Below are 14,827 nucleotides of genomic sequence, written 5' to 3' on the forward strand. Positions count from 1 at the left end.
TGCTCACGGCCGGAGGGGAGGGGAGGGGGGGGTCACTTTGGTTTACCGAGCCTCCATCTATCTCATGGGACTTCCTGTCCCTTCGAGACCAAGGCTGGAGTGTCTCTACTTGGTGTTGGGCAACTGAGACAGACTGGGATTCTGTTGGTGTACCGTGCACCCTTCTGCCCAACAGTCTCCCTGCCTGAGCTGACGGAGACTGTCTCGGACCTGGTGTTGAGGACCCCCAGGATGTTGGTCCTGGGGGACTTCAATCTCCATGCCGAGGCTAGTCTGACCGGGGCGGCTCAGGACTTCATGGCCTCCATGACGGCGATGGGGCTGTCTCAACATGTCACCGGCCCGACCCATGAACGGGGACACACTCTGGACCTGGTTTTCTCGACGGGGCAGGAAGAGGGTGGTCTGAGGGTGAGTAATTTATGCTTGACTCCCCTGTCATGGTCAGATCACTTCCTGGTGAGGTTTGTGCTCGAGAGCGACTTCTCCCTCTGTAAGGGTGGGGACCCGATTGTGTGGGTCCGTCCCCGGAGCCGGATGGATCCGGAAGGATTCCTGAAGGCCCTGGGGGAGTTTCCGGCTGACAAGACGGGTGCTCCTGTCGAGGCTCTGGTCGAACTGTGGAATGGGGAGATGACCAGGGCTGTAGACACGATCGCTCCTAAGTGTCCTCTCCCACTGGGCACAGCCCGCTCTTCCCCTTGGTATACTCCTGAATTGAGGGCGATGAAGCAGGTTGGGAGATGACTAGAGCGTAGGTGGAGGAAATCTGACCAAACACACTTAAGAAACCACTATCGGGCCTATGCTGTGGCGGTGAGGGCGGCAAAAAAGAGATTCTTTTCCGCTTCCATTGCCTCCTCACAATGCCGTCCGGCGGAGCTCTTTCAAGTGGTGCAAGGCCTGGTTCGTCCAGGTCCGAAGGAAGACCTGATTCCACCCTCAAAGGCCCGCTGTGACGACTTCGCCAGGCATTTCAGGGAGCAAATCGCTCAGATTCGTCATGAGCTGGACACCACTATTGATTCAGAGGTTTCGAAGGAGACACCAACGCTGCCGTCTGGTCCAGATTTATTGGATGAATTTCAGTTACTGCGGCCCGATGACGTGGACAAGGTGCTTGGGCGAGTACGTCCAACCACTTGCCTTTTGGACCCTTGCCCGTCTTGGTTAATAAATGATTCCAAGCACGGGATTGGAACCTGGATCTTGGAAGTGGTTAACGCTTCTCTGAGGGAGGGTCGGGTGCCTGTCCCTTTAAAGGAGGCGGTAGTCCGACCGGTCCTGAAGAAGGCGTCACTGGATCCAGAGATGGCCACTAATTATAGACCAGTGGCCAACATCCTGTTTCTGGGCAAGGTGTTAGAGCGGGTGGTGGCGGGACAACTCCAAGCATTCTTGGATGAAACTGATTATCTGGACCCATTGCAGTCCGGCTTCAGACCCGGGTACGGTACTGAATCTGCCTTGGTCGCCCTGTACGATGACCTGTGCAGGGAGAAGGACAGGGGGAGTGCGTCCCTGTTGGTTCTTCTGGACCTCTCAGCGGCTTTCTATACCATCGACCATGGTATCCTTCTGGATAGGCTTGCGGGATTGGGGGTCGGAGGCACTGCTTTGCAGTGGTTCCGCTCCTATCTCAACGGCCGATTCCAGAAGGTGGTGCTGGGGGACTATGGCTCTGCGCCATGGCAGCTATGCCATGGAGTACCACAGGGGTCCATTTTGTCCCCTTTGCTGTTCAACATATACATGAAACCGCTGGGAGAGGTCATCAGGAGGTGTGGGCTGCGGAACCATCAGTACGCTGATGATACCCAGCTCTACCTCTCGTTTTCCACCAATCCAGGTGAGGCAGTGGCTGTGCTGAACCGGTGCCTGGCTGAGGTAATGGGCTGGATGAGGGCCAATAAACTGAAGCTCAATCCAGACAAGACGGAGGTCCTGTTGGTTGGCGGATCGGGCTTCGGAGAGGGTGAATTGAACCTTGTCCTGAACGGGGTTGCACTCCCTCTTAGGGACAAGGTCCGCAGCTTGGGAGTGCTCCTCGACCCGGAGCTTTCACTGGAAGCTCAGGTAACAGCAGTGGCGAGGAGCGCTTTCCTCCAGCTTCGGCTGATTCATCAGCTGCGCCCCTATCTGGAGAACGACTGCCTTGCGACAGTGACACATGCGTTGGTGACTTCCCGTCTTGACTTCTGTAACGCGCTCTACGTGGGGCTCCCCTTGAAGACGGTCCGGATACTTCAATTGGTTCAAAATAGAGCTGCCAGGCTGCTGACGGGGACTGGACGTTATGTTCACATGACTCCAGTTCTCCGTCAGCTTCACTGGCTTCCCATTGAAGTCCAGGCCCAATTCAAGGTGTTGGTGATGACCTATAAAGCCCTAAAAGGCTTGGGTCCTGGTTACCTGAAGGAGCGCTTACATCCATATATGCCCTGCCGCCCCCTGAGATCGGCGGGAGAGGCCCTTCTCCGGGAGCCCTCCGTGGAAGAAATTAGGAGGGTGGGTACTCGGAGGAGGGCTTTCTCAGCGGTGGCGCCTAAGTTGTGGAATGCGCTCCCCAGAGAGGTCCGCCTGGCGCCGTCGTTATTTGTTTTTCGGTGCCAGGCGAAGACCTTTTTATTTAAGCAGTATTTTAAATGTTCATATTATTGAATTTTATCTGGCCAGGGCGGCTTGTTTTATATTGTATGTTTTATATCATATATTTGTATTTTAATGTATATATTTTAAAATGTTATTTTAATTTATTGTTGTAAGCCGCCCCGAGGTTTCGGCGAATGGGGCAGCATAAAAATGTTTTAATAAATAAATAAAAATATAGAAACAGTTCTGGGTGCAACCCTAAGATGGTTGCAAAGCATGGCCTGTTACAGAAGGCAAGTAACTTGACCAGAGGCATGCATGGGAAAGTAAGCTGGATGCAGCTAGAGGCTCTGCTTACTTTGAAGCAATCTTAGCTGCCAGTAAAAGAATATAAATGAACTTTTAGAAAAATGTTGGAAGGAGTGCCATATCTTGATTGGTATCAAGCAAGGTGTCGGGGACACATTAGTGCCCATAAACATTGCATTGCTTACCCTTGCCTTAAACATATTCCCTTAGCTGTTATAAAACATTTGTCTATGAAAAATGTTTTCTTTGGTAGAAAACAATACTTCCGTAGTAGTGGTAGATTCACTTCCAAAATACAGAACAGACAGGTAATATCTGGAAAAGGTCAGGATTTTTAAAGAGTAATTACAGTATTACTTTTATAGAAATACCATTAATACTAATAGGGAAATTAAAATGTGTGCTAGTCTTGCTAGTTATCTCTTGATGCAAAAGGAACACAGCAATACATAATGTTAAATGTTCTGAATGATGGTATTAATAAAAACATGCTCCCTAGTGTCAATTAAAAGTGGAGCCAGATTTGATTCAGAAGAAGTGTGATTTATGCCAAGTGTAGCAGGAACCAAACTAGATCAAAATACTATACTATGTTCTATGGGATGTTCATTCTTGTGGGGCAAAAAGCTTTGGAGGGGTTTTAATTTTGACAGGGGAAAGGGTTTAACCCCTCCCTATTCACAGGACTGTGGTTTTAGTCCACACATACCCAATGCATGGCTGCTATTAATTATTTTAAAAATGCCAAATTACCTTGGAAGGTTGAGAGCTCTGCCCTGCTAGAGGCATTCAGTAAACAGATGGACAGCCATCTGAGAGGGGTGGTTTAACTTAGAGTTTTTAATTGAGCAGGAGGATGGACCCAGTGGCCTTCTTGGCCACTTTGAACTGTACCATGGTTCTAGTTTGGCTTTGACAAATGAGTAGTCTTCAGCTATGTCTGCTTTCACTTTACATTTGTTCCATTTGTCCATGTTTTGAAATTTCCAGTATGATTTCTTTTCTGCAGATGTGAATAGGAAATGTTGGTGCTTTACTACAAAGGGAATGCATGCAGTAGGCCAGTCAGAAATAGTAATTCTTCTACAGTGTTTACCTGATGAGAAATGTTTGCCCAAGGATATCTTCAATCACTTTGTGCAGCTTTATCGAGATGCCTTGGCAGGTGAGAGAACTACCATTTTGAAAACTCTGACTACTGGCACTTAATTTAAATTATTAAATAAACATATGTCGCAGTGGCTTTTAGATTCTTCCACTCTGTTAGTTTTATATAAGGGGTTCGATAGCAACTTGAGGTTGTCTGTCTCATCCCCAGAGCATACGTTAAGGACAACTAATTTAAGGGGATTAGGCAAGCTCATGGAGAGTAAGACTATCAGTAGCTATGTCATAATGGTCATGCATCAGGGGCACTATGCCAGTATCCATGAGCAGGAGGGTGCTGTTAGACTTAGGTCCTGCTTGTGAATTTTCCATGCTCATTTGGTTGGCCACTATGCAAACAGTCTGATGGACTTGATAGATCTGCTCTTACTTTTCTCTTTTATTCTTGTATTCTGTATTCTGTATTCTGATATCCTTTTCAATTCCAAAGGTTGTTGACTCAATCTGGCAATGAGGCAGTATATAATACGATATTAAGTAAAACAGTAAATGATTACCGTAAATGAGTAAAACGGTAAATGATTGCTTTTCTAAGTAAGTTTCCCTCCTTGTTCACAGCCTAGAATGAGCACAAAAGCCACCCATAACAATTGGACAATAACTGATGTCCCAATGCCTTGGAAATAAGTATGTGTTTGCCTAGTACTGTAAAGTTTGCACTGTTGGTTCCAGATCAGCTTCCTTCAGGAATATTGGACACAAAGAGCATGGTGGTCTGGGGCAATCATTCTCATGGACTGCTGGCTGCATCCCAAACTATTCTTTGGAATCAAAAAGAGAAATAGATTATGTTGGGTTTGAGGAGGATGGGCTAAGTCAAGATACACAGATGTAGGAGGAGAAGAGGATAATTATCTCAATGCCAGATGCTTTGCCTAGCCAGGCAGTTCCTGGAAATGGCCAAGATGTACAGCTGATAGGAAGGACCTCTGAGTATGAGGAGTTCTCAGATGCAGGCCAGGCACTTGCTTTTGACCGCATGGCAAGGCATCATTAGAGATGGGAGGTCCAACTGAATGAGCAGCACACATAGAGGACGGATGCTTGCTTTCAGAAAGCCCCTCCCATGGGGATGGGACTTAGGCATATTCTAGGGAATGGTCCTGTAGATAAAAAAAGATTGGGTTCAACAAACCGCTCTGTGCATGATCAGAGATTTGTTCTGGGTGATCTGTACTTAAGAGCGATAAAGAATATTTTGCAAGGAAAACAGCCTGTGGGTTTTGTCTGCTCAAAGGAGGAACTTTGGATCATGACGGGGAGAGCATTTCACAAACATGCGGTTACTGTAGAAAATCCTTGTTCCTGTACTGATTTCTCCCAAGCTTCTCTCAGAGCACATAGAAAAGGGCATTTGAAGTTGACCTCAGAAACTGGTTAGTTTTATATGGGAGGAGGCAGTCCTTGACATACTGGAGTCCCGAGCCATCTAGAGTTAAAGTTAAAACCAGTATTTTGACCTTGTGGAGTTTTCTGCAACTCTGCATGCCAAGATGTGCTACTTGTGATCACACCAGTGGAAGGACCCAAAATGGTGTGTTCCACTTAGTCTTCAGATGCTGATTGAACTTTGTTCCATCCTACCACATTCATATTCTCTGCAGTTTCACCATGGTGTAATTGACATAATTTGTTTATGGACACTGTTTTTGTACAGTGCAATATACTGCATTCTATTCGACTAGATATGACATTTAGGCAAAAGGAATATCTGTATATCATGAGGAGCAAAATATTTCTCAAACCACTTTCACCTTATAAAATACATTAATAAGACGAATACCTGAAAGCACTCAGCACATACTGCCTCAAAGTACTCTTTTGTATGTGTAAAGGTCTCATTTTTCAATTCACTAATTCTCCTGCAGGTCTTGTATCTGAATATACTGTAAGAAATTACAATTATGGGATTACTACTGAAATAACATATCCCTTTAATTTCAGTATAATAAAAGCTGCCCTTCCATAGGAAAGCCTTACAAGTCCAACAAGTTGAATATACCATACTTAATATATACGTGCCATTATAAAACCTTTTTTATTATCCACTTTCTCTGCAAGTATTATAAGTTGTTTGTTAAATACTTTTAGATCCTTGTACAGTTTCAACTTGTAGTCAAATTTCTCTAATGGCTTGGGCAGCTGCCGTAAAATTTAAACTTGTTTTATTAGATTGTGAGTCCTTACCTAAACTTTTAAAGTGGACCCAATAGATTCCCATGAATCAGTGTGGGATAAGTTAGTGGAGGATAAACTGCTGAGTCTAGGTTTTAATCTTCTTTGATCTTTCTCTTCTGATAGTTATAATATTAGAGAGAAGCCTTTGGGATCATTGAGGAGATTAGACCAGGTCTAGTAGATTCCAAGAGATGTTGCTCCCCACTTTGGGGGACTTCTCTGCCCCTTCTTTTCCTGTTCTAGCAAGTTGTTTTACCTTTTTCACTGTCCCATTTTTCACCAACTCTTTTCCTGGCTAAATGCCACTCACAGAATGGTTAGGCTGCTGCGAGGGTATTAGCCACTCTCAAAGACTCTGCCCTTATGGCAGAAGTGTAATAGAAATTTTACCACACTTTCTATTCAGTTGCCATTTGTATTCTTCTGCCTTTCCCTCACTGAGGGAAAGGCAGAGTAGGTTCCCTCACTGTTCATGAGATTTCTATCTGCCATACCTTTTGGCTGGCAGCAATAGATATGCCAATCTGTCTGTGGTTAAGTTTATATTCTGTGCTCTTAATACGAGACAGAAATATGTCATAAATTTTCAGGTTTAAGCATCAGTGAGTCTGTTGAAATATATCAGTATATTAATCTGTTTTGCCAAGGTGCCTTGGAGCATGTAGGCACTCTGATTTTGGAACAGGAACTTTATATGTTAATTGAGTTACATATTCTTGCAAACCTGTATGGTACCAAGAGGAGAAATACTTTATTCTGATTCCCTTGCAGGTTTTAGATGTTTAAAAAATTCTATTTTTTGACTAAAATCTAAAAATAGTCACATTACCAGATTAAATGGAACCATATTCTTCTTTCATCAGTTCATCATTTACAGTGTGTGATTTCACTGATATAGTTGAAAATGATGAAGTAATGCTTTAAATTAGTCTGTAGTGAAGTTTTCTAATGCAAGTTTGAAAAATAAAGTTTCATTTGCAATTGAGTAATGTTTTATTTTGGTATATTTCTGTCATATTTTAGGTGGTTTAAAATAAGTATGCTTTAATTTTAAAATGTTCTGCTTTATGACTAGCAGTACAATAGGAAATAGGTGCTATACACAATTCTGCCTTTAGAACTTCATGATATATACCCATTGAAATAACAATACCTTTTGGTTTTGCAGGTAATGTTGTGGGCAATTTAGGACACTCATTTTTTAGCCAGAGTTTCCTTGGTAGTAAGGAGCATGGTGGCTTTTTGTATGTTACTCCTGCGTTTCAGTCGCTGCAGGATTTGGTGCTCCCTGCCCCTCCATATTTATTTGGGATTCTTATCCAGAAATGGGAGACTCCTTGGGCCAAAGTATTTCCCATCCGATTGATGCTGAGACTTGGAGCTGAATATAGGTGTAAGTACTGTTTTTCTTAAATGATATATCTATTTATTTAAGAGGATAATTTTCTTTATTTAACAAGGATTCTCAAGTACAGTACCTATAAAATGGCTAAGGATATAACTTCCACTGATTTTACTATTTTGTAGGTGATGATATATTGGCTTAGAATCTTTCCACAAGCACAGATTTTTCAGGAAACATTAAATTCTTCCATTCGCTGAACAAAAAGTTATGATCCAAACTGTAATTCTTAAGATGTTTCTAATTGGCATACATACTATTGACCAAATTTCCTTATAGCTTAAGTATTTTCAAACTGAATGCATCTTAGAGAAAAGGAACAACTTAAGAATGAACAGCTTTTGAAAAATTAATTATGACATTTAAAGGTACTTATCAAATAACTGTGATTTATTCTTAAATATTGATACTGAGACTGAATAGATCAAAATTTGATAGTTAAAGAAACACAAAATATAAGAATATGTATTTCCATGGAGAGTTGGTAAACTGTTCAAATAGAGCTCATAGGCTCTTTGAAAATGGCTGAGAGAACTGCTATAAAATAATGATGAGATGGTATATTACTCCAGTAGTGCTAAATAAATATCCACCCACACACTGCCCATATGAAAGCTGAGGAGAAAACACAGGAGATTAATAGCAAATGTCTACCATATGTGGTAGGAATTTCACTTAGGAAGTTGGTGTACAAGACTAAGCTGTGCAAACTCACTCTAGCCACCATCAAAACCTGGCATCCAGGTTCACAGCAGCCTCCAGGAGTACACCAAAACTGCAAACCTGAGAGTAGAGAAGGAGTGTACATAGAAAGCATAGTTATCTTCTCCACTATACTTCTGTACCCAAGTAGAAAGGTAAAGATCTCATTCTGTCCCTAAAGGTCTTTGATCAGCTGGGCACCAGAATGGGTAAAAGGATTCCTCTCGTTAATGTTTACATATGTGAACACAGTCAAAGAACAGTAACGGATAACAACTCTGTCTTTTAGTCTTGCTTCTGCTGGTATTGTTCTAGGTCTGGTTGTCTAGTCCGATAAATATTTTGAGGAAACCTCAGAAGAGAAAATTGAGTCTGATTTTACTTTTATTTTCTTAGTGTACCCATGCCCACTTTTCAGTGTCAGATTTCGTAAGCCATTGTTTGGGGAGACTGGACACACAATTATGAATCTTCTCGCAGTAAGTGATGACTACAAGATGGCTTTTCTTCTCTAGTGATTAAATAATAAAAGGGTATAACCTATATTTTATTGTGAGCCACCTAGAGGACCCTTGGGCTGATTAGCAGAAAATAAGTCTAAAAATAAATAAATGCATAAAAGTTTTCAATTTATGTACATAGTAATTCCAGAAATATTATAGCAAATAGGTTTCTTCAGATGGGTATGGGATTATTTAGTGTAAACAGTAAAAATGTGGCCCTGGGGTCTATATTATTTGTGGAGACTTGAATTTGGTTTTCCTCAGGGAAGTAAGGTAGAAGGAGCTAAATAGTGAATTGGATTGGCTATCAGAGTCTGTATGTTTTAGGCAGGTCTTGTCTACTCTGTGCACATCCAGCTTGTGCCAATCACTTTCCAGGAAATGGAAAAGTTTAGGCCAAGAAGAGAGTACAACAAGTTCCTGACACCTGTGGAACAGATAATTGATTTTCAGTGTGAATGTAGATTCCAGTTTGTGGGTGACCAAGCCTTTTTGAAACATGGTAGAACTTTGTTTTACTGAAAGTCAAATATTCTACATGCCACAGTGATGCCCACTAAAATAAGACTTTATCTGACAGAATTCTGAATTATCTTCTTAAGTTGCTATGCTGGATGTTGTAGGCCTTTTCCTAACTAAACTTGAATAGGATTGTGCCCTTTAAAGTACACAAAGGTAAAAGTGTTAAACATGTGCTGTATTCTCAAGGGTTCAGGAAGGAAAGTTTTTGGAGCACAGGATTTTCAGGTGGGTACTCTCTTCTTGCTGCTGGTCTCTTCATTCAGCAGATGAAGTATCTCTAACATAATTGAAAGCATAGTTGCCAATAGGGAAAGCAGCTCCTTTGTGTAGTATTGATTCTCCCTACTTGCTATTGTTCACAGACCTTGCTACTTTGGTGTTTCAACTTACCTCTGAAAGAAAGTATATCCATCTATTTTCTTACTGCAGTACTAAGAAGATATTGTTTATTGCAAATTAAGTATATTTTAGTGTAGTATTTTTATATTAACTCATAGTTCTTGCCCTGTTAAAATGAAACTCTGTTGGTAATTATCACAGTTTTAGTTATTCTGTGCATTGACAGGACTTCAGAAATTACCAGTATACATTGCCAGTTGTCCAAGGCTTAGTGGTTGATATGGAAGTGAGGAAAACTAGCATCAAAATTCCCAGCAACAGGTACAATGAGGTATGTGCTATGAATACATGACACTCAGATTCCAGAAGCAGCAAAACAGCAATGATTTTATTAAATTATTTAATTAACTACAATTGAATTTGGGAGACTGGGTTTCAAATTATTGTTCAGCAAGAGACTTAGTGGCACCGAGCATACAGTGGTGTTTTTACTTTGGCTCCAATCTGAAAAAAATGACATCTTTTACAGTGTGTATATCACAGATTATTTTTGGCTGTTAAATATGCTTCAAGGACGAATAGTTTTGGAAGGGTAAAATCTTAGTGTGTGTTGAGGATGGGGGGAAGTTTTTAAACATAGCTTAGACATATACCTTTGAACATAGCTTCACTTGACCCCAGTACAGATGGCATGTTCTTCCACTATATCCGTGGAAAGTTTCCCACATGTCAAAAATGTTTCTTTTTTTTAGGTCATGGTCCAGTAGTGCATAGTAATGCTAGATGGTCTGTTTTGGTTTGGTTGCAGATGATGAAAGCCATGAACAAGTCCAATGAGCATGTTCTAGCAGGTGGTGCATGCTTCAATGAGCGGGCAGACTCTCATCTAGTGTGTGTGCAGAATGATGATGGGAACTATCAGACACAGGCCATCAGTATTCATAATCAGCCACGGAAGGGTGAGAACGGCAGACAGTATGTCACCTCCTCCCCCCCCCTCCATTCAGTGTCGTCTTCATTTCCTTAATGCGTTTTTCATTTCTCTCAGGCCCATTTCATTTTGCAAGTACATGGTCTCACCTTTCACTATAGATCTTCTGAGGAGTATCAGAGAGTGATGTAAACTGAGACTTGAAAGAGACATACTTTCTCAAATGTAGCACAATCACACCACTTTGTACAGGCATGCTAATCCTGTGGCTAAATTCCTCTTCACTCTTGTTTACTTCCATTCACCCTTCTATTTTAATGTTCATTTTAGGTAGGTTTATTTCACAGTTCAGACATAATACTAAACTAGCCATTTTGACTACAATTCCCACCATCAGCCAAGATAATGGGAACTATAATCCAGCACTTCTGGGGAAGACCATGATAACCCATGATTTCTGACTTGATTTATTTAAATTGGTTGGTTGCTAGAGTCTGGATGTAATGGTAAACTGTACTTTATTCAAAAGGAATGCCTCACACATGAAGGAGGAGGAGTGGGGGATGTGTGAAATTGGTTAGAGCTTAGTCTTGTAATACTGAACCATGGTTTACTGATACATCTGACTCAGGGCAATGGCTAAATCACCTCTGACAAGCTCCAGGATTGCCTTTATGGTCAGGGGAAAAATGCAGTAGTTAAAATGTGTTAATAGTAATTGGGTTTTCTTTGAATACTTAAATTTGCCAATGTGTTTGGCTAAAAAGGGGGAAGGTTCCATAAATTTGGTTTTTGAATTATTTGCTGCTCTGATGTTGATTGAATTCTAAAATCTAGCTCTTATGCACAACATGAGCTTTCTTCATATCTCAAATTGTTGCAGTGACTGGAGCCAGCTTCTTTGTCTTTAGTGGAGCTTTAAAATCATCTTCAGGCTATCTTGCCAAGTCCAGTATTGTAGAAGGTAAGATTTGTCAGCTTTCACCAAAGGCAGTAGGGGGGTTTTTGTTTTCTTTTTTGCTTGAAAGTATGGTGCAACTGTGTTAGAACTTAACATGTTGCTATTTTTAAACTTAAGTACTAGATTCCTGTAGAATTTTTGAGCAATGCAAGCCATAAGGAACAAGCTTAAATAAACAGAAAGGAGGATGAATCCAGGGAGATGTGAGAACAGGCCCTTGCACTAACATTGCCTAGCAGTACTGGAAAACCACTCTACAGCTGCTGTCTTAACTGCCGATTTTATTTTAGTTCTGTATTTTATGTTTTCAGCAAATAAAAGTGCAAGCATAAATTTTTGGTTTTGTTCCTGAGTGATAAAATATTTTTAGAGGCATCACAGTTATATAATTACAATTCAGTTTAAAAACTGTGGTGAAATTTGAATAGTAGACTGTGGGAGGGGGTCACAAGTGAATTCCATGACAAGACCATCATTAAAATTAAATTATAATTCAGGGAGCCTGGAACTGGCTTCGGGTGCAGAGAAAGTGAGCAGTCAAGAAGAACAAACTGAGTATTGGCCCTTGTGTTTTTGTCCAAATGTAAAGGGATTATTATGCCTGTTTGCTAGTGCTGGACTTACAGTTAGGACTGGAAATACCTGGCTTCCTGTGCTTGTCCAGAGGCCTGGAACTCGCCTCGATTGGGAAGAAATAATGGGCAAACAAGAGAATCTGAGTACTGCCTTTGTGCATGTTGTCTGATTGTTGTTGTGGTTACACCTAGGTGTTAGGGTTGGGGTTAAGCCTCAGTGTAGAGTTAAGGAACCAGAATGGGGAAATCTGGATCCTGAGACAAGGGGTGTGTATGTGTGTTTTAAATAGACTACCATATCTGGATAGGCTTCAGCTTGCTACATTTTTAAACTGCTTATGACATTTGCACCTGAAGACCATGTTACTGTACCATGACTTGTGCATAATTGGCCAGTTGGCACAAAGTATGATTGACGCAACATGTCACTGGTACAAATAGGCTGATTTTGCACAAATCAGAGTAAAGACACATATGTTTGGGGTGTTCAGTTACACAAATATTAGTACTTGAAGTACAAATTGAGACTCATTCTATAGAAAGAAGTCCACAAGCTGGCTCACCTTTTGCAAAAGTTCCTGAACAGCGCTAAAACAAGCCAGAATCTGGGTGCTGAATTGTAGAAATGTCTCTTCACCCTCATACCAGATTCCTCACACATCTCCACATGTTGGATAGTCAATATATATTGGGTGATAGGTGTGGGTGGATGGAGAGTTAGATTAGGGTAAGGTCTCATCTGCATAATCTTATACTTTGATTTTGTAGTCTAGATTATGTGATTTGACCTTTATGCCCCATAGAAGTGTGAAAGCCAGCCCTGCCATATGTACATTCAAAACTTGCACTTAGGATGTACACATTTGAAACATTAGTCTGATGCATGCATTTCTTCTCTGATTTGTGAAAAGTGCTGTGGGTATTTTCAACAGTTTGTCACATCTTTCCTAGATGGTGTTATGGTCCAGATAACAGCTGAAAATATGGACTCCCTAAGGCAGGCGCTGAGAGAGATGAAAGACTTCACTATTGCTTGTGGTAAAATGGATGCTGAAGAGCCCCAAGAGCATGTGCATGTTCAGTGGGTGGATGATGACAAAAACTTCAACAAAGGGTAAATATAGCAGTCTTTGTTTGAAAGCTTTTAAATTAGCTTATTTAGTTTTAAAACATAAGAGCCATCGGGATCACACAAATGGTCAGACCAGTAAGGTACTCTGTTCACACAGGGGCAAGCCAGACTAGTGGCTATTGAGAGCCTTCTCCTCCATGAATTTGTCCAGTTCTGTTTTAAAGGCATCCTGACTGGTGGCTATTGGTGTTACTTTGTTCATTCTCCGGTCCTCTGGTAAAGAGGCTGATCTTAGGAACATATTGCGTATTTTTGTAAGAAGGTCAGTAATTTCAAATTTGAGCTCTTTAAGAACTCTAGGTTATTTATTGACTTTGATTTTGTCAATAAGGTTGACATTGTTACCTTTTGTCACTTATTTGCCTTAATTCCTCCTACTCTTTCCTAAATGCTTAAGTTCAGGAACAGGTATCTGTTCTGTATCCTCCTGATTGCAGCTTCTCCTCATCCTCCTTTAATTCTGCTATCATCTAATAACCCAGCTGCCTCTCTGGGTAGTTTCTTTCTTCTGATAAAGAATTCTTTATTGTTGGCCTTGATGTTGTTAGTGAAAACATTTCAAAAGGTTTCTTTGCTTCTCTTATTGTTTGCTTGCATCTCCTATGTGCAAGCTTGTGCTTCCTTTTGCTTTCCTGATTTCGGCAAGATTTTCATTTCTTGAAGCAAGTCATCCCTTTTGACTCTGCTTATTAACCGTGTGGGTGACCTTTTGACCTTCATGTTACCTTTCCTAACTTGTGGTATGTATACTGTCTGTGGTTCTATTCTTGTGGTTTTGTATAATCTCCACGCATTTTGAAGGTATTTAACTTTCTTGCCTGTCCTGTTCAGCTGCTTCTTTAAAGCAGTTCCTTCATTTTAGTGACGGTCCCCACTTTGAATTTAAATGTGATTCCACTGAAACTCTTTAGCAATCTTCCACCTGCCCGTATATTAAGTCTGATAGCACTGTGGTTACATTGGTTCAACAACATTTACATCCAATACTATGTCCTTTGCAACGCTACCTTGGATTAAATCTAGGATTGCCTCCCCTCTGGTTTGTACCATGACCAGCTATACTAGGGCACAGTCATTTAGGATATCAGTGCTGGAATGAACTGAGTTTACATAACAGCTGTCAAAGGTTAAACTTAAGAGATACCAACTTATATATGGTTTTGATGCATGACTTCATACATTAGTATCTTTTTGGTGTATGAAATTGTGCATGCATCATTTTGTGGGGCAAATGCATTTGCTATGAAGAACTGCCAACAACTGGTACTCCTGCAATATGTAATAGATACACACATATATATGTGTGTGTATTAGAGACACAGAATGAACTGCATTGCCCAGAGCTCTTGTGGGATGCAATGGTGAGATACCATTGAAGAGAATGGAAAAATTTGGCTCACATGGGAGTTTCATGGGCATGTTAGTGCTGCTGAGAAGTGTTCATTTGAGCTTTGTGCCTCTACTTACTTAGTTCATGGAACAAATTGACCTTAAAATGTATCGCAACAGTACTG

The 14,827-nt window shown here is 41.2% G+C and overlaps 1 protein-coding gene across 7 annotated transcripts in view; it reads left to right on the forward strand.

The window, feature by feature from the left end:
• The window catches only part of ZFYVE9 (zinc finger FYVE-type containing 9), a 60,481-nt gene that overhangs the window by 42,775 nt on the left and 2,879 nt on the right, over window positions 1-14,827 (forward strand). For all 7 annotated transcript variants that reach the window (XM_044429912.1, XM_044429910.1, XM_044429915.1 and 4 more), the window contains 7 exons: window positions 3,911-4,066; window positions 7,415-7,639; window positions 8,747-8,829; window positions 9,941-10,045; window positions 10,523-10,673; window positions 11,529-11,609; window positions 13,133-13,295. In XM_044429912.1, the coding sequence (XP_044285847.1) occupies window positions 3,911-4,066; window positions 7,415-7,639; window positions 8,747-8,829; window positions 9,941-10,045; window positions 10,523-10,673; window positions 11,529-11,609; window positions 13,133-13,295 (964 nt within the window). The remainder of the gene's footprint in view (window positions 1-3,910; window positions 4,067-7,414; window positions 7,640-8,746; window positions 8,830-9,940; window positions 10,046-10,522; window positions 10,674-11,528; window positions 11,610-13,132; window positions 13,296-14,827) is intronic.

This window comes from Varanus komodoensis, unplaced genomic scaffold (assembly GCF_004798865.1).
Source record: "Varanus komodoensis strain SLA01 unplaced genomic scaffold, ASM479886v1 scaffold20_1, whole genome shotgun sequence".
NCBI classification, from domain to species: Eukaryota; Metazoa; Chordata; class Lepidosauria; order Squamata; family Varanidae; genus Varanus; species Varanus komodoensis.